The sequence below is a fragment of the Oncorhynchus nerka genome, linkage group LG12 (assembly GCF_034236695.1).
Source record: "Oncorhynchus nerka isolate Pitt River linkage group LG12, Oner_Uvic_2.0, whole genome shotgun sequence".
Classification (NCBI taxonomy): Eukaryota; Metazoa; Chordata; class Actinopteri; order Salmoniformes; family Salmonidae; genus Oncorhynchus; species Oncorhynchus nerka.
Window position 1 is genome coordinate 53614729 of NC_088407.1, and position 20667 is coordinate 53635395.

At 44.7% G+C, this 20667-nt stretch overlaps 1 protein-coding gene across 1 annotated transcript in view; it reads right to left on the reverse strand.

The window, feature by feature from the left end:
• LOC115138360 (transcription regulator protein BACH2-like) overlaps positions 1-20667 on the reverse strand; it is a 45950-nt gene that overhangs the window by 6451 nt on the left and 18832 nt on the right. Inside the window, exons 2-3 of the mRNA XM_029675147.2 lie at positions 13344-13625; positions 1476-3020 (exon numbers count right to left, since the gene is read on the reverse strand). Coding sequence (XP_029531007.1) covers positions 1476-3020; positions 13344-13613 — 1815 coding nt within the window. The 5' untranslated portion in view covers positions 13614-13625. The remainder of the gene's footprint in view (positions 1-1475; positions 3021-13343; positions 13626-20667) is intronic.

The window sequence follows — 20667 nt, forward strand, 5'->3', positions numbered from 1 at the left end:
GTGTGTGTCTGTATTATATGGGCCAGGTTCTGGGCCTGGTGCTCTGTCTCCAGGCAGGGGGCTCACATAATGGACTGTCCTAGTTAGGAGTGGGGGAGGGTGCCAGATGGTAGAGGGTACAGGGACACAACACCTTGTACCTGGCCACTGTGGATCCTGGGGTGTGTGTGTGTCTGTTCTGTCTGAGCTAAGTGTGTCAGCGCTGAGAACTGGTATGAGCATATGGACACACACACACACACTCCTCACCTCCCTTTCAGACTTGAGTGAGAAAAATCGCTAAAGCATCCACCCTCACTATGAACAGAATATCATTTTATTGCACTAATTAAAAAACGACACCTCTACGGAGCTATGTGACTGAGAGTTACTTCAATTTCCTTCCGTTCACCAAAAAAAACAGTGCCTAAAAAGTTGAATAATTCTATCCCTGTTGGTGTATTTTCAGCAGACATTCATTGTATTACATAAATCTCTTTCCCACGCACACCCGTTCCAACAGCCTCTGACTGACTGACTCATCACTGGTCCTGAAATAGGGACTTGAATCAAACGAGGACGCTGATACAGATGAGTTAATAGAAGAAGCTGCTGTGTGTGTGTCTCTCAGAGAGAAGCTGAATGACAGACTTCAGCCCACAGTGCAGCACAGGAGGAATCATCACATTTCTCTCCACACAGCAACATGAGCGACTGAGTGTGAGCTTAAACATTGCCATGGCAACCCCTGCGGTTCTCTTGATATCACGGCAGTGTGAAGTCAAGGCAGTCAAGGTCTTATCCTCAAGAGGCTAGGCTGTGTGGATGGATGGTGTGTACCAGTATGGACGGTGTGTGTGTGTGTATGGATGGGCCATGACTATAGCTTTAGAGATGAATAGCATCACAGATGACTAGTACTGTTCTAAACTCTCCAGGCTCTTCTTCCGCAGAACAATGGTTGTCATACCAATAACCAGTCCATTCATTTACCACTGTCTCTCTGTCTCTTTCTGTGTCTTTTGTCTCCATCACTGCTTTCACAGCAGTTCATAAAGTGGAGTGATCGTAGCAACTTGTTCAGAAATGTTGCCCTTTTGGTTTAAAAAAGTATATTTCCAACCATCAGAACATATTTACCACAACCTACACTCTTAGTAAAAAGGTGCTATGTAGAACCTTAAAGGGTTCTTCAGCTGTCCCCATATGAGAACCCTTTGTAGAACCCTTTTTGGTTGCAGGTAGAACCCTTTCAGACAGAGGGGTCTACATGGAACCCAAAACGGTTCTACCTGGAACCAAAAATGGGTCTACCTGGAACCAAAAGGGGTTCTCCTATGGGGACAGCCGAAGAACCCTTTTGGAACCCTTTTTTCTAAGGGTGTAGTTCATCATTTTAGCCATAACACTAGTAATATCTTGACAGAGCAAACCAATTTCGAAACCCATCGCACAGATTGCAATTGTAATATAGAGTGTAGATGAAGTATTCTGACCTCAGGGCCTGGCTCTCTGGCAGGGCCGGACTCACTGTCTCCCTCTGAGAAGGACCCAGATTCATCACTGGAGTTGGCCCCGTACGAACGTTCACACTTGATCTTGGCACGGCCCTGAGAGAAGATGGCTTCCCCCACCACCATCCCACCGTGCTCCCTCTGCTCCCCCACCAGACAGCGAGCCAGGCCAGAGCCCGACACAGAGCATGGGGAGGAGGAGAACTCAAACTGGGGCATGTTGGAGGGCGAGTCCCCGCTGCCCACGTCCTCCAGGTAGGAGAAAGATGAGCAGGAGCTGGAGGTGCGTGTGCGGGGCTCGCATGGAGGGGAGCGGGGGGAAATCTTTATGGGCAGAGGACAGCTGGTCGTGGGTTGCGCTCGGCAGGCCACTGTCGGCAGGGGGTCCTGGAGGACCGTGGTGAGGGTGGTGGAGGAGGATAGGGGAGAGTAAGGCTGGCGGCAGGGGAAGGACTGACTAACACCTGTCCACAGGGATTTTGATGTGATCTCCAATAGATCTTTTTCCAGAGACTTCCGGTCGCAGTAGGATTGAGACGGTGTTCCCAGGCGGTCGCACACTCCAGAGGAGAAGATGACGCTGCTACGGCGATCCAACTCTACTTCCTGCTTGCTGAGACCGTCTGAGGGCAGAGGTTGCATAGTCACACCATCCACAGACAAATGCACTGTCCCTGCAGACCCCGCCCTGAGGTCCCTTCCACCCTCACCTTGAAATGCCCCCCTGTTCCTATCCCTGTTATGGGCTAATGAGAGTTCGTTGTTCAGTAGCTGCTGGGTGAGAGGAGTGGTAGGTAGAGTGCTGTCTGGGTTACTGAGATCCAGGAGGCCCCTCTGGAGGTAGGAGCTCAGGCAGGATGGTGAGCCTCTGCTGGGGGGACGCTCTGAGGGCTCCGGCCACATCTCCATCTCCAGGACATCCTGGCTATCCTCTGACAGTCCTGGGGGACTCCCCTCTCCCTCGCCCCAGGAGCGGGGTTCCTCTTTGATTCTGGAGGGGGAGAGGGGGTGAGGTTGTCCCCCTTGACGGGTGCTGCTGGTCTCTGAGAGAGGGCCTGGGGAGGTTGAGGTATGGCAGTGTGACGAGGCGGCTGAGGTGACGCTGTCATCGTCGTCATTCTCTCCGCTGTGCTTGGCGCAGGCCTGCTGGTACTTCCTGTATTTGGGGCATCGTGGGAGGTCAGAGGTCAGGCTGCTGGTGAGGGACGTGAGGGTTGAGTGATTGGGCCGCCGCCTCGACGCTGAGGATGACGTCACCCTGAGTTTCTCCGACGATGCGGAACCACCACTACCGTCCATCTCTGTGATGAGGTCATCGGTGTGCTCCTTGCGGCAGAGAAGGCCATTGTTGTGATCATCGGTGTCGCTGTGCAGCTGGGCCTGCAGAAAGCGGAAGCAGGAGTCCTCTAGGTTGTGAACGCCCAGGAAGTCAGCACAGCGGATCACCTCATGGATGTTCTCTTTGCTCAGAACCAGCTTGGCTGTGTAGGCAAACTGTAGCAGCGGGGCAAACCCCCTGGCTGTGACCTGGTTAGGGGAGGAAAAGAGGAAACGCAGTGTTAACATCTATTGTGTTGTTATTGGTCCTGGGGATTTTGTGTGGGGAGAAAGCTGCTGCTTACAATGCTTACACACAGGCAAACAAACCCTGCAGTGTGGACTACCCATTCATGTTTTTATTTAGACATTTTTACGAGAGAGAGAAAGAGATAGAGAGAGAGATCATCGTTACAACACTGTATATAGACATAATATGACATTTTAAATGTCTTTATTATTTTGGAACTTCTGTGAGTGTAATGTTTCACTTTTGTTTATTATCGACTTCACATGCTTTGGCAATGTTAACATACGTTTTCCACACCAATAAAGCCCTTGCATTGAATTGAGAGAGAGAGAGAGAGAGAGAGAGAGAGAGAGAGAGAGAGAGAGAGAGAGAGAACTAACTGGAGCACATCACCAGCATGTCTTTACCTCCACACCTCCCCACTACTCCACCATCATCCCAAAAAATTCCTGGGGGCTCGTCCGTGTCTGAAGGTGAACGTCACCCAACCTTAAAATATGTCTCTCCCTCCCTTGTCGTCTTCTCCCCCTTCAGCATCGCTATCTCTCCCCTCCACTTTAGCACCTCCTAGCACCTTCCTCTTCCAATCTTTTCCCCCTCCTAGCTCCCCCTATCTGCCCCTCATCATCTCTTGTTCTCTCTCATAGTAGCTGATAGCCAGCAGGCCTGGTGTGTGTGTGTGTGAGTGCAGCGTGTGCGTACCTGAATATGTGTGTGTGTCTGAGTGTGCCTGTGTGTGTGTGTGTCTGTGCCTGTTTGTGTTTGTGTGTGTGTGTGGGGGGGGGGGGGGGGAGAGTGCTGAGTGTTCTGAGGCTCTGTTTTCAGCTAGCGTCAGCAGCTGCCTCCTATGCCTGCATAAGCATGTCTTTATGAACACACAGAAGCATGTCTTTATGAACACACAGAAGCATGTCTTCATGAACGCACAGAAGCATGTCTTCATGAACACACAGAAGCATGTCTTCATGAACACACAGAAGCATGTCTTTATGAACACACAGAAGCATGTCTTTATGAACACACAGAAGCCAGGCGAGTTACCCTTAATGTTACTACCATCCTTCCTAATAAAGGCAGGGAAAGAAAGAGGGAAAACTAAATGAGAGACAACGGAGAGAGCGAGAGAGAGGAAGAGATAGAGAGAGACACTACAAAGCAAAAAGGAGGCAAGCGAAAGGATGGATAGAGAGAAAATTAGTGCGAGTGAGAAAAATAGAAAATTCACACTACAAAGGATAAAGGAGGCGAGAGAGGGAGAGAGAGGACGTCTGGTGAGAAAGAAAAGAGAGAGATGTGGAAAATAAGCCATTCGGTCGCTTGAGCAAAAGCTGTCTGGCCGACCTTGCGGTTGTACATGACGAACCAAAGTATATATCAATTATCTTCAATAATAATGGTCCAATAATTGCACTATTTTAAAACCTGTAGTGAAACCTGTGCAGAAGTTCGGGATATGGTATGGGGTATGCAAGTACAAAGTGTGCATGCGCAAAACCACAAGTGGGCAGTTGATAACAATCCCAAACTCAATCTTCCTGGGCCCGTACAACGGGAAGATCCCCTACCCTAGACAGACCCCTCGATGTTACATCTCCCAGAGGCTGGACCATCAGGTCAGTACCCAGAAGTGTTGGTGACGTGGAGACCCTGAGTCTCCAAGCATGTGCACCCTGTGTGCAAACGAGGCCCACGACTTCTTCATGTGTCCCCCAGTCTTATGTCTACAAAGCGAGGGCTTCAAATCAAATCAAATCAAATGGTATTGGTGACATACACACAGCAGATGTTATTGCGAGTGTAGCGAAATGCTTGTCCTTCTAGTTCCGACAGTGCAGTAAAATCATCAATCTAACAATTCCACAACAACTACCTAATACATACAAATCTGAGTAAAGGGATGGAATAAGAAAATGTACATATAAATGTATGGATGAGCTATGACAGAGTGGCATAGGCAAGACGCAATAGATGGTATAAAATACAGTATATACATATGGGATGAGTAATGCAAGATATGTAAACATCATTATTAAAGTGGCATTAATAAAGTGACTAGTGATCCATTTGTTAAGAGTGGCCAATGATTTCAAGTCTGTATGTAGGCAGCAGCCTCTATGTGTTAGTGATGTCTGTTTAACAGTCTGATGGCCTTGAGATAGAAGCTGTTTTTCCGTCTCTCGGTCCCAGCTTTGACGCACCTGTACTGACCTGGCCGTCTGGATGGTAGCGGGGTGAACAGGTGACGAGACAAATTTCTTCAGCCTCCTGAGGTACTGCATGTGTGGGTGGACCATTTCAGTTTGTCCGTGATGTGTACGCTGAGGAATCTAAAACTTTCCATCTTCTCCACTGCTGTCCCGTCGATGTGGAACGTGGGGTGCTTCTTCTGCTGTTTCCTGCCGATCATCTCCTTTGTTTTGTTGACTTTGCGTGAGAGGTTGTTTTCCTGACACCACACTCCGAGTTCCCTCACCTCCTCCCTATTGGCTGTCTCGTCATTGTTAGTGATCAAGCCTACTACTGTTTTGTCGTCTGCAAACTTGATGATCGAGTTGGAGGAGTGCATGGCCATGCAGTCATGGGTGAACAGGGAGTACAGGAGGGGGCTGAGCACGCACCCTTGTGGGGCCCCAGTATTGAGGATCAGCAAAGTGGAGATGTTGTTTCCTACCTTCACCACCTGGGGGCGGCCCGTCAGGAAGTCCAGGACCCAATTGCACAGGGCAGGGTTGAGACCCAGGGCCTCAAGCTTAATGATGAGCTTGGAGGGTACTATGGTGTTAAATGCTGAGCTGTAGTCAATTAACAGCATTCTTACATGGGTATTCCTATCCAGATGGGATAGGGCAGTGTGCAGTGTGATGACGATTGCATCGTCTGTGGAACTATTGGGGCAATATGCATATTGCAGTGGGTCTAGGGTGACAGGTAAGGTGGAGGTGATATGATCCTTGACTAGTCTCTAAGCACTTTATGACAGAAGTGAGTGCTATGGGGCGATAGTCATTCAGTTCAGTTACCTTTGGAACAATGGTGGCCATCTTCAAGCACTTGGGGACAGCAGACTGGGATAGGGAGCGATTGAATATGTCCGTAAACACACCAGCCAGCTGGTCTGCACATCCTCTAAGGACGCGGCTAGGGATGCCGTCTGGGCCGGTAGCCTTGTGAGGGTTAACCTGTTGTCTTACTCACGTCAGCCATGGAGAAGGATAGCCCGCAGTCCTTGGTAGCGGGCCGCATCAGTGGCACTGTGTTATCCTCAAAGTGGGCAAAGAAGGTGTTTAGTTTATCTGGAAGCAAGACGTTGGTGTCCGTGACGTGGCTGGTTTTCTTTTTGTAGTCCATGATTGTCTGTAGACCCTGCCACATACGTCTCGTGTCTAAGCCATTGAATTGCGACTCCACTTTGTCCCTATACTGACATTTCGCTTGTTTGATTGCCTTGCGGAGGGAATAACTACACTGTTTGTATCCGGCCATATTCCCGGTCATCTTTCCATTGGTAAATGCGGTAGTTCGCGCTTTCAGTTTTGCATGAATTCCACCATCTATCCACAGTTTCTGGTTAGGGTAGGTTTTAATAGTCACAGTGGGTAGAACATCTGCTATGCACTTCCTTATAAACTCACTCACCGAATCAGTGTATAAATCTATATTACATATCCCAGTCCGCGTGATTAAAACAATCTCGAAGCGTGGATTCCGATTGGTCAGACCAGCATTGAATGGTCCTAGTCACGGGTACATCCTGTTTGAGTTTTTGCCTATAGGAGGGGAGAAGCAAAATGGAGTCGTGGTCAGATTTGCCAAACAGAGGGTGGAGGAGGACCTTGTATGCATCACGGAAGTTAGAGAAACAGTGATCCAGTGTTTTGCCAGCCCAGGTACTACAATCAATATGCTGATAGAATTTAGGTAGCGGTGTTCTCAAATTTGCTTTGTTAAAATCCCCAGCTACAATAAATGCAGCCTCAGGATATATGGTTTCCAGTTTGCATATAGTCCAGCGGATTTCCTTGAGGTCCGTCGTGGTATTAGCTTGAGGGGGATATATAGGGTTGTGACGATAACCGACAAGAATCCGAAGTCTGACCAGAAGGCTGTTCCGTCTACCTCTTCTGTGGCAACATTGTTTCGGGTTAGGCTCTGGAATCAGTTTGAATGCCTTAGGTTGTTCGAGCAGAGGATCCACTTTGGGAAAGTCATATTCCTGGTCGTAGTGCTGGTAAGTTGACTTCGCTCTGATATCCAATAGTTCTTCCCGGCTGTTTGTAATAACACTTAAGATTTTCTGGGCTAACAATGTAAGAAATAATACATTAAAAAAACAAAATACTGCAGTTTCCTAAGGCCTAGAAGCGAGGCGACCCTGTCTGTCGGCGCCATCTTGCTATTGTCCCCAATACAGCCCAGGGGAAGAGCCGGGAGAGGAGAGAGAGCGAGAGACAGGGCCACCGACCCCAACAGTGAGTTCCATCCCCCACACCACGACAGAGCGCGAGGTCACCACTACAGGTTCAAGCGCAGCTTAAGAGGCAGATGCTAGTGAATGAGAGAGAAGCAGAGGGAGCTGAATCCAAAAGTTAGGGTGGCCAGATCTCAGAGGTGTAGGTGTAGAGGGAGCTGAAAGTGTAAACGAGAGTATCCAATCCCCAAGTCCAGCTGCAGTGAGAGTGAGGAAGAAGAGTCCTTTGAGGAGATGAGCGAGTCAGACTTTAGTATTAATTCTGCGACCCCCGACAGAGAGAGAGAGAGAGATGACAATGAATCCCGTCCCCCCCATTCTCTCTGCTCCCTTCCCCGCCAGAGTTAGTTCCCCCCACCACTCAAGCAGGTTAAAAATAAAGATGAGAAACGAAGTCCCCAGTAGAAGGTAAGCAAATAATCTAAAAGAATACCAGACTTTGCAAACATTGATTATTTAATATTGGACTGCTACTTTAGAGGAATGAAAATAAGAGCGATAAATGTATACACAGCTTCTGATGCAAATAAGAAAATATATTATTTACGAAACTAGGGGCTATTTATGTGCGAGGTATTCAGTAATTATATGTAGGGATTTGAATACTCTGACGGAACCTAATGATTGGGTATCTCAGACAATTTCAGACATTTAAATATTAACTGGAACAGTCTTTTGAACAAACCTATCAATAAAGTGATTTCTGATTAATTATATAGTGGTGAAGTGGCATACCGCAACCTGACCCCTGCAAAAACAAAATTATTTATTAACAATTCTACTCTGTGCACTACTGTCAAAACATTTCAGAGATAATGCCTGGGTGATTTCAGTACGACAGTTATCAATATTAGTTATTTATTGTGTAGGCTGCAATACAATATACAATATAAATATAGGACAAAACACACATCACAAAAGAGAGACAACACTACATAAAGAGAGAGCTAAGACAACAACATAGCAAGGCAGCAACACATGACAACACAGCATGGGTTGCAACACAACAACAACAACATGGTAGCAGCACAAAACACGGTACAAACTTTATTGGGCACAGACAACAGCGCAAAGGGCAAGAAGGTAGAGACAACAATACATCACAAAAAGCAGCCACACCTGTCAGTAAGTGTGTCCATGATTGAGTCTTTGAATGAAGAGATTGAGATAAAACTGTCCAGTTTGAGTGTTTGCTCCAGCTCGTTCCAGTAGCTAGCTGCAGCGAACTGAAAAGAGGAGCGACCCAGGAATGTGTGTGCTTTGGGAACCTTTCACAGAATGTGACTGGCAGAATGGCTGTTGTATGTGGATGATGTGGGCTGCAGTAGATATCTCAGATAGAGGGAAGTGGGGCCTAAGAGGGTTTTATAAATAAGCATCAACCAGTGGGCATTGCGACGGGTATAGAGAGATGACCAGTTTACAGAGGAGTATAGGTGCAGTGATGTGTCCTATAAGGAGCATTGGTGGCAAATCTGACAGCCGAATGTTAAAGAACATCTAGCTGCTCGAGAGCACCTTTACCTGTCGATCTATAAATTACGTCTCCGTAATCTAGCATGGGTAGGATGGTCATCTGAATTAGGGTTAGTTGGGCAGCTGGGGCGAAAGAGGAGCAATTACAATAGTAGGAAACCAAGTCTAGATTTAACTTTAGCCTGCAGCTTTGTTATGTGCTGAGAGAAGGACAGTGCACCGTCTAGCCACACTCCCAAGTACTTGTATGAGGTGACTACCTCAAGCTCTAAACTCTCAGAGGTAGTAATAACACCTGTGGGAAGAGGAGCATTCTTCTTACCAAACCACATGACCATTGTTTTGGAGGTGTTCAGAACAAGGTTAAGGGTAGAGAAAGCTTGTTGGACATTAAGAATGCTTTGTGGTAGAGCATTTAACACAAAATCTGGGGAGGGGCCAGCTGAGTATAAACCCGTCTCACCTGCATATAAATGGATTGGAGAGCTTCCTACTGCCTGAACTATGTTGTTGACGTAAATTTAGAAGAGCGTGCGGCCTAGGATTGAGCCTTGGGGCACTCCCTTGGTGACAGGCAGTGGCTGAGACAGCAGAATTTCTGACTTTCTACACTCCACAAGTTAGCAAACAAGGCCGAAGGCCGCTCAGAGACACCAATACTCCTTAGCCGGCCCACAAGAATGGAATGGTCTACCGTATCAAAATCCTTGGCCAAGTCTATAAAAATAGCAGCACAATATTGCTTAGAATCAAGTGCAATGGTGACATCATTGAGGACCTTTAAGGTTGCAGTGACACATCCATAACCTGAGAGGAAACAAGATTGCATACCTGAGAGAATACTATAGACATCAAGAAACCCAGTCAGTTGATTATTGACAAGTTTTTCCAACACTTTTGATAAACAGGGTAAAATAGAAATAGGCCTATAACAGTTAGGATCAGCTTGATCTCCCCCTTTAAATAAAGGACCACCCGTGGCTGCCTTTCAAGCAATGGGAACCTCCCCAGAAAGGAGAGACAGGTTAAAAAGGTCAGAGATAGGCTTGGCGATGAGAGGGGCAGCAACCTTAAAGAAGAAAGGGTCTGAACCATCTGACCAAGATATTTTTTGGGGGTCAAGTTTAAGGAGCTCCTATAGCACCTTGGACTCAGTGACTGCCTGCAGGGAGAAACTTTGTAGCGGGGCAGGGGAAAAAGAGGGAGAAGCATCAGTGATAGTCGCATTAGAAGGGGTGGGAAATGAGGAAATGTTGGATGGGCAAGGAGGCATGGCTGAATCAAATAGGAATCCTGACATGAAGTGGTGATTAAAGAGCTTAGCCATGTGCTTATTGTCAGTAACAACCACATCATCAACATTAAGAGACATGGGCAGCTGTGAGGAGGAGGGTTTATTCTACAGGTTTTTAACTGTTTTCCAGAACTTCTTGGGGTTAGACCTGCTCCTTAAACTAACTTTGGCCTTCCGGATAGCCTGAGTGCACTTATTTCTCATTTGCCTGAACGATAGTCAGTCAGCCTGAGTATGCGTGTGCTGGGTCTTTCAACAAATGCAATTATTGAGGTGGAGTAACTCTGCTGTAACGAATGCGCTGAGAGTCAGGAAGCAAGTTCAGGGAGTGTTTAAATAAATAAAATAAACACGAAACGCAAACAACGCACCGACATGAAAACAGAGTCAATAACACCTGAGGAAAGAACCAAGGGGTGTGACAAATATAGGTAATATAATCAAGGAGGTGATGGAGTCCAGGTGAGTGTCATGAGGCGCAGGCAGGCGAGACGATGGTGATAGGTGTGCGGGATAATCAGTAGCCTGATGACCAAGAGGCTGGAGAGGGAGTATACGTGACATCTGCAAGATCATGGTCGAACCGGGGGATGAACCTGTTTTTAATTCAAATTTTCTTTATGGGGGCGTGTCTGTGAACAATACCACTGAAAATATCAAAAAAGAAGGTTCAATCGTCTTCGACGGAGGGGGGTCAAGCTGATTCTATACCATTTAACATAGGCCAGTTCATGAAGGAAGGCTTGCTCATTATTTATTTTTTAGCAATCGTCTATGACTAATCAGGACAGGTTGTTTCACTGAGCAGCCATTACGAACACAGGCTGTAAAACAGTGATCACTACAAAAGACAACAAACTGATACCTATCAGGATTATTTGTGAGGATAACTTCGGGGAGAGTAGCCTTTTCTGGGTGTTTGGTGTCATACCTTGCGGGATTGGTAATCATTTAAGAAAGATTTAGGTCTGGGTGTTTGGTGTCATACCTTGCGGGATTGGTAATAATTTAAGAAAGATTTAGGGAGTCCCATTGCTTCAGGACTTGGTCAGGTGGTTTAAGCATGTCCCAATTTAGGTCAACAAGCAGGACAAATTCAGACTTAGTGTAAGGGGTCAGGAGAGAGCTTAGGGCAGGTAGGGTACAGGCCGTTGCTGATGGAGGACGATGGCACCCAGCAACAGTCAACAAAGGGCTATTTGAAAGTTTAATGCTTAAAACCAGCAAATCAAATTGTTTGGGGACTGAAGGTGATCCTTGGTAAATATTGCCACTCCCCCACCTTTGGAAGATCTGTCTTGCCGAAAAAGGTTATAACCAGAAAAGTTAACATCAGTTTTCAAAACACTCTTCCTTAACCACGTCTCAGTAATGACCAACACATCTGAATTGGAGCTGTGAATCCACACTTTCAATTGATCCATTTTAGGTAACGTGCAGAAAACCCAGGCTTTTATGAGAGCAGAAATCAGTGAAGCAGATATCAGAGCACAAGTCAGAATTGGGGCTAGCAACAGTAGATGTACATGCACATTTCCAGATATCATCAACAGTAATACAATCAAGGCACGGCAGAGGACAGGGAGAGCTCTGCAGTGCTGATTTATGACATCTGAATGTGCCTCAGATGGCAACAAGATCCTATTGTACAGCAATTTCATCAGCTAACATGTTCACAAAGACGGCGAGAGGTGGTTAGAATAGGATGGGGAGGCCAATTAGGCAGGTCAGTTTAGAACAATGAGTGCCAGAGTTAGGAATTGTGTGTGCTGTGTGTTTGTGTGTTGCGTGTGTGCACATGTTCATTTGCATGTGTGCATATATGGACCTGTGTGTCAACATTTTTAATTGTATGACTTAATTTGCCCTCTTTCCTTTGAAAACAATGACCAGTGCGTGCTGCAGTAAAGTGGAGTTGTTTTGTCAAAAGTTAACTGTGTCCTATGCCTAATTGTCATGATGAAGAGAATTGAGAAAACCTTTAAGTGAAATACTACAGAAGTAAAGAAATAGCGGATCTGATGAGAATGATCGTGTTTGATGTATGTATAAATCCCAAGTCAATGTGTCTTCGATATTTACGTGGATTACTTTACTAAAGAAGTATGGTGGAGAATATTATGCATTGACATTACTTAACAAATATTGTGGACAATAACATGCATTATGAACAGTACAATGTGGAAGACAAGATGTCTATGAGACTATAAAACAACATTATTGTTCAAACACTATTTATTTATTTTACAAACCAAAATGAAACTAAAAACAAGAAGAAGAAAAATCTCTGTGGAAACTATTACATCTGTAAACCGTGCTACGTAATTATGAACTTAAATGTATTGATGTGAATGTTGATTTGTATTCAGGTGAATTATTTATGATAGCAAAATGTGTAAAAACTTGAATAAAGATATATATTTTTTAAACAAACCAAAACTGAAATAAGCCATGCTTTCTAGTCATTAGAGGATGGATTTTGACATGTGAAGTGGTTCAGTCGTTGATAGTGATTACTGTATGAGGTAGAGTCAAATAGATAATCAAATTGACAGATCTAGGACATTATATGCTAATGGCAGCCACTGGGATGTGGGCCGGGGCTGTTCCGCCCGCAATTAGATATAGCGGCGGAAAGATAACGTATCACTGATTCCAAAAAATTCACACAGGGTTTTCAGGAATCCTTCCAACACTAGGTAAACAAGCTATTGGAATGCTTCAGTGTGACACCTGAGCAAGCTACTCGGCCACCTCCCCTGTCTCTATCTGACTCTCTCTCTCTCTGACTCACACAGACACAAAAGATCATGAATTTTGAGTACTCAATAAGTCTAGATTCTCTTTCTCTCTCTCTCTTTGACTGACACTTCCTTTTTACCACTCTATTGCAGGTATCTGAATGTAATGGAAGGGCTGTGTAATAATACATTGTAACAGTATAAAACGGCCACGCCCAGGGGTGCATAAAGTCTTTCAAGTCAAGTTATTAAGCGCTTTCTAAGGGCTGTTAGACATACATGTACATGATTGGTCATTACCCACCTTGTCAGACAGGCTGATGATTGGCTCCTGCTCGGGGTGTGTGTGTCCCAGCAGCACCTGTAGGAAGTATCTGCTGCTGGCTGCCAGGACGGCCCTGTGGGCCCTGATCTCCGTCCCCTCCACCACCACCGTCACATCACACAGGATGTCCTGCCGTCGCTGGTCCTCCAGACTCAGCAGCACGTTGGCACAGTGCACCGTCGACTCATACACGTACATGGGAGCATCCCCGGACCTGACGTGGGCATGAGCCCCCTCATCCGCAGACATCCTGCTCACGTCCTGCAGAGAACACAACACACAGACAAGATGTTTGTTGGATACACAGTCAATGGACCCAAAGGATGCAAAGGACCTCATTTCTCGGAGGTTTTCTTTTTTTTCTTTCTTTCTTCTACAAATATGGAGAACAGAAAACGCTGTCTCTCTCCTCCATACACGTACAAACGTGCCCACGTGCATGCACGCACAAGCGCACAAACTTTCATTCTGTTCAGGCGTTCAGTTAGACGGGGGACATACCACAGTAATGACATACCTCAAATGTGTTTTTATCACCTCTTCGCCACTAGCTTCAACAGAAAATCCTGGATTCAACACCTCTGCAAGACAAATCTGACATACATCCCGTGATTTTCCTAATAGGATACACATGTCTCTGGACTAGTCTCTCTTGACCCACATTCATAGCTCAGACGGTCATGGCGATTTGAGATTACTAGCCTACAGCACAAACAGCATTATCTTGTTGTGCTGATACCTAGGAAAGGACAGCGATGACATTAGTTAAGGGCTCTAGCGCGCTACAGACAACAATGATTGAGCGTTAATTGTAAAAATGAACATAAAATGTAAAGCACATTGGAAATCATATGATGTGACAATAAAAGCATTGAAAATAAACACGTTATGTGCAGGAAGTCTAAGGTAGCGTCACTCAGTATGGTTCCACATTGATTGAAAGTGGTTCAATGCGGAGGCATTTTTCATTGTGCTCATCTCAACACTGGAGCACTTAAAGCTCCTGCAGCCCTACAGACAGCTGAGGCTGCAGTCTGTCTATTTGAGCCCAGGAGTGTGTGGTGTGTGTGTGGACTCATCATGCTTGGAGGGGTTTCTTTCTGCTGAGTCACGGTGTTTTAATGTGCAGAGCCTGGAGCCAGGGGCCTGCTGCAGAGGAACAGACTCCAGGGGGGATCTTCTCAGAATTCTAAATCGTCTACTATTTGCCCTCGGGTTACCTTTATGACTAGGGGAGAAAAGGCTCACAGTAGCATCATAATATTCCCTTTCTTTGTAGCTCGATAAATATACGGTGATGCTTGCAAACACTGTTAATAAGCCACTTTGGTGACCCTCTCCTCATAATATTTTAGTTATTACAGAATATACTGTATTTTTCTAGAGCTGTGTTGACTAGTACTATTACAGTAATACGCGTGATGCCATTAATTGGTCTTGATTGAACAGATTGATTGCCCTAGTCCATAGATGATTTCATTCGTAGTCTCTGTGAGCTAAGCAGGCCAGCAGTAGAACAGAACCATGTTCTCTTTTTAAAGGTTTGAACAATGTAGAGGACAAAACAACAAGGAGGACAAAAACAACAAGGAGGACAAAAACAAGGAGGACAAAAACAACAAGGAGGACAAAAACAACAAGGAGGACAAAAACAACAAGGAGGACAAAACAACAAGGAGGACAAAATAACGAGGACAAAAACAACAAGGAGGACAAAAACAACAAGGAGGACAAAACAAGGAGGACAAAAACAACAAGGAGGACAAAACAACAAGGAGGACAAAAACAACAAGGAGGACAAAAACAACAAGGAGGACAAAACAACAAGGAGGACAAAACAACAAGGAGGACAAAAACAACAAGGAGGACAAAACAACAAGGAGGACAAAAACAACAAGGAGGACAAAAACAACAAGGAGGACAAAAACAACAAGAAGGGAAAAAACAACAAGGAAGACAAAACAACAAGGAGGACAAAACAACAAGGAGGACAAAACAACAAGGAGGACAAAAACAACAAGGAGGACAAAACAACAAGGAGGACAAAAACAACAAGGAGGACAAAACAACAAGGAGAACAGAAACAGACAAAGAGCTTGTTCCCTTTCCATGGCCTAATCTTCCACACCTTCCATCTCTCTCTGCTGCATCTACAGGACAACCACAACCTTCCCTCGTTATCTTTAATACACCGATATGTCTATGGAAATGAGCCATAACTTCAAACCAGTGTCAATACCCTTACAATACCTTGCGAATTAGACTAGCAACCACATGACATACCTTTGTAAATTAGACAAGCTATCGTTCTTATGTTTGACACTTGATCTTCAAAGTCCAATTCATTAACTCACCAATAACACCAGATGAATATTTTTTTTAAACAGTCTGTTTCTGTAAACAAGCCGTTGCAGGTCGTTTCATCATGTTGTCTGTTGTGTGTGGATGACATATTTCGACATCATATTTGTCTGCCAGACAGACAGCTTCTAGACAGACAAGCAGCTAACTGTATAATCATTACTCCAGGCTTCTGGGAGTCCAACTGTTAATGCTTGACGAGAGCCAGGGGAGGAGAGCATATCCCCCTGCTCATCCCTTCTCGTTCCACTCTCAGCATGTCACAGTTCTGGGATCATATTGGAAATAATTGAGCTTTGACTGGTTCAGACTGAGGGTAGAGCTAGTTGGGTGAAACAAACAGGACGTGAATTGAGGTTGGCGGGGTATAGAAAGTGCTGTAGGACTGTTTTGCCTTGTTGTGCCCGTAGGTGACTACATTGTGATAGGCTACAGTATACGCGGAGGTTGCGTAGGCAAAATCAGACATCAACTCAGAGATAAATATCAGTGTCATTTTAGAGTACAACAGACTAACAAAGAGGAAGAGAACTCGTCTTTCAGAATGAAATAATCAGCTGGTGATACAACACTATTATTATGAGCAACGACTCAGTGAGGAACTGTGTGTGTGTGTATGTGCATGTGTGTGCGTGAGTGTGACATTATAAAGGCAATAAACAAACACATTAACAAAGGGCACAGTGGGAGGGTCTCCCTAAGTCTCCTTTGTAGATGGCTTTATGAAGCTGTACAGTATCAGTGACAAACAATTAACAATTAAATATTGAACAGCTCCTCTGGGTCTCACTGTCTCTGCCTTCTGTTCAAATGAACAAGCTCAGCACTAGATAGCACAGCTGTGATAGGCACTTACTTAACTTCATTGTTGAAGTATAAAAACATTAGTTACCAAAGTGTTCACAGTGTTGGTTAACTCCTGAGCTTCCTCGGGTGTCCACCGAATTAAGTAAATCCGCTTTAAGTTTTAACGCACCTCACTGATGGAATGATTTACAAAACTCATTACAATTGCCACTAGGGCAAACTAAAGTATTGATTGAGGTCCTTGTAGCTGAGAAATGTCATTGTTTTTCTTATAAAATTGTACATTGTACTGATCGCTGTTTTGTTGGATGGGCTATTTGCAGATGGGCTATGTACAGTACAGCTGCAGAGATCGGTAAGCTGCTCAGATAGCTGATGCTTAAAGTTAGTGAGGGAGATATAAGTCTCCAACTTCAGCGATTTTTGCAATTCATTCCAGTCATTGGCAGCAGAGAACTGGAAGGAAAGGCAGCCAAAGGGGGTGTTGGCTTTGGGGACGACCAGTGAGATATACCTGCTGGAGCGTGTGCTATGGTGTTATGGTGACCCGTGATCTGAGATAAGGCGGAGCTTTACCTAGCAAAGACTTAGAGATGACCTGGAGTCAGTGGGTCTGGCGACGAATATGTAGCGAGGGCCAGCCGACGAGAGCACACAGGTCGCAGTGGTGGGGAGTATATGGGGCTTTGGTGACAAAATGGATGGCACTGTGATAGACTGCATCCAGTTTGCTGAGTAGAGTGTTGGAGACTATTTTGTAAATGACATCGCCGAATTCGAGGATTGGTAGGATAGTCCGTTTTACGAGGGTATGTTTGGCAGCTTGAGTGGAGGAGGCTTTGTGATGAAATAGGACGTCGATTCTAGATTTAATTTTGGATTGGAGATGCTTAATATGAGCCTGGAAGGAGAGTTTACAGTCTAAGCAGATACCTAGATATTTGAGGTTGTCCACATATTCTAAGTCAGAACTGTCCAGAGTAGTGATGCTAGTCGGGCGGGCGGGTGTGGGCAGCGATCGGTTGAAGAGCATGCATTTAGTTTTACAAGCGTTTAAGAGCAGTTGGAGGCCACGGAAGGAGTGTTGTATGGCATTGAAGCTTGTTTGGAGGTTTGTTAACACAGTATCCAAAGAAGGGCCAGATGTATACATAATGGTGTCGTCTGAGTAGAGGTGGATCAAGGAATCACCAGCAGCAAGAGCGACATCATTGATATATACAGAGAAAAGAGTCGGCCCGAGAATTGAACCCTATGGTACCCCATAGAGACTGACAGAGGTCCAGACAACAGGCCCTCCGATTTAACACACTGAACTCTATCTGAGAAGTAGTTGGTGAACCAGGCGAGGCAGTCATTTGAGAAAGGCTGTTGAGTCTGCCGATAAGAATACGGTGATTGACAGAGTCGAAAGCCTTGGCCAGGTCGATGAAGACGGCTGCACAGTACTGTTTTTTATCGATGGAGGTTATGATATCATTTAGTACCTTGAGCGTTTGATGTGCACCCGTGACTAGCTCGGAAACCGGATTGCACAGCGAAGAAGGTACGGTAGGATTCGAAATGGTCAGTGATCTGTTTGTTAACTTAGCTTTCGAAGACTTTAGAAAGGCAGGGTAGGATAGATAGAGGTATGTAACAGTTTGGGTCTAGAGTGTCACCCCCTTTGAAGAGGGGGATGACCGCGGCAGCTTTCCAATCTTTAGGAATCTCAGACGATACAAAAGAGAGTAATAGGGGCTGCAACAATGGCAACGGATACTTTTAGAAAGAGAGGGTCCAGATTGTCTAGCCCAGCTGATGTAATCTATCACAAGACATTTAGTGGCCCTTTTGGGTCCTTCAGATTATCACAGGTGTCTGTAATTATCTCTGGCCCTCTGTGTGGCCTTATCACATTAAATGATTAAATAATAATAAAAAAATATCACAAATTTAATGACAAAGCTGTTAAACATTATCCTAAATATGAACCATAAACTTAGTGAATACCATTGGTATTTAATCAAATCAAATTGTATTTGTCACATACAAATTAATTAGCAGATGTTAATGCAAGTGTAGCGAAATGCTTGTGCTTAAAGTTCCGACCATGCAGTAATATCTAACAAGTAATCTAACAATTTCACAATATGAGGGTTTCAGCATGAAATATCCTTTAAAAAATGTTTTACACACTTTTATTTATTTTACTATGTCAATATGTATTTGTTGTCAATGTTTTGGCATCAAAATGGAGAGTTGTGAAAAAAGTCAATAGTTGAAAGAGTTGTTGATGTTTTTTCATTAATTAGGCTATTTTCTCTTGAACCACGTGGTCTATCTACTAGAAACTCGTGGACAATATAGACACTGATATAAAAAATGAATACTATATATGAATATATATTTTAAAAGTTATTCAAGTATAAATTACCAAAAGTTATGATAGATTCCCATAGATTTTCTGCTAATTAGCTAAATTTGTGAAGATTCCAGTAATTTTAGTAAATTACCGGTGGCTTTGCAACCCTACCCATAGTACCAAATCAAAAGAAGAAATAAAATACAGTTTTTACAGTGGATTTATTTTTCTAGGATAACTTACAAAACAAATGTTATTATATATTATCCCTGTTTCGACCTGGAGTTTCCACAGGGAATGCACATAAACTTTTGAGTAATTTAGTGCAATATTATAACATGGCATTTGTAGTTTAAAGTGAGGCTAGCAATCCATCTGCATCTATCAAAACACATCTAAGGCTGCCCCCTGAGTGAGAAGGAGGAAGAAAACAACCTTGTGATCGAAAGTAAACCAGCAGGATTATCAGCAACTAGCTGTGAATTATTTAGCACAGAGCACAGAGAGTGGGGCCCCAGTCTTCCTCTGGGCTGGCAGAGAAATATTAATTAACAAACAGTAATAATTCAGGGCTTCCCACTTGAAGGCCGATGTTGGTGGTGATGTACAGTACACTATACACCACTGACAACTGCTATGCCCTACTTCCCTCCACCCTGTGTTCTTCCTGCCCTGATTATGTCTTATTTTCAACTCACGACAATGTGTGCGTGTATGTGTGTGGCGTGTGTGTGTGTGGCGTGTGTGTGTGTGTGTGGCGTGTGTGTGTGTGGGAGTGTGTGTAAGAGAGAATAATAAAAGGAAGGTGATGAAAGTGGGTTTTGCGTGAGGTTGACCTCGACCAAAACACACAAAGCCAAGCTCGACGGCAATGTGTGAAATCAATAAAACAATGTCAGACTTCTTTCGTTCCAACACATATTGGGGAAGAAAATATAAACACATTTGTTTTTATAATTAGTCATCAAAAGGGGCATTAGGTGAAACATCATAAGACCAAAGCAAAAGGAATTGGGCAACAGGGTCCATTACCAGGGGCCTTCCCCTGAGGGCTGCTGGGACGGAAATGCACCAGTCACATCATCATCTGCGTTTAACAAAACCTCTTTGTTCTAGAATCAGGGTTAGGAGATCTCACTTTCAGAAGGTCAGTGAAACCCATGACATACAGTATGTCATCTGAGGTCATACCTAACACTGTTTGTGTGAGTCTCAATCTTCTTTACTGCTAAGTCACCCAGGCATTGTGAAGTGAAATTGGATTTACTGCAAACGAGCTCCCCACTGGCCCTCCAGACAGGAAAATGGCATATTCAAGGGTTACTCGAGACGCAACTGAAGGGCGAGTCGACCTGTGCACAGCCAGCCTGTTTAATAAAGGGCCTGTTTCATTTCAGATGAACTAGGTTAGAGCACACGGCATCTGAAATTCATTCATCACGGAGAGGAGAGATCCTTCATTATGAGTAGTTCATGATTTAACTACAGAATAGAGAGAAAGAACCAGCGAGAGAAAGGAAAAAGAGGGAGACTGTGTGTGTGTGTGTGTGTGTGTGTGTGTGTGTGTGTGTGTGTGTGTGTGTGTGTGTGCAGTAGTAGTAGTGGTGTAACTTAGAATCTACTCCCTTCTAGACGCTGACATGATACATTGAACGTTGGCTCCCATCTCTGGCCATTGACTATCAATAGTCACTTTCACCTTGCTCGCTACCTCAGCGCACAGACATGCACACGCATACATTTTCTGAGGGAAAGTCATGCACAAACAATGGAACCACAATGTGGGTCACA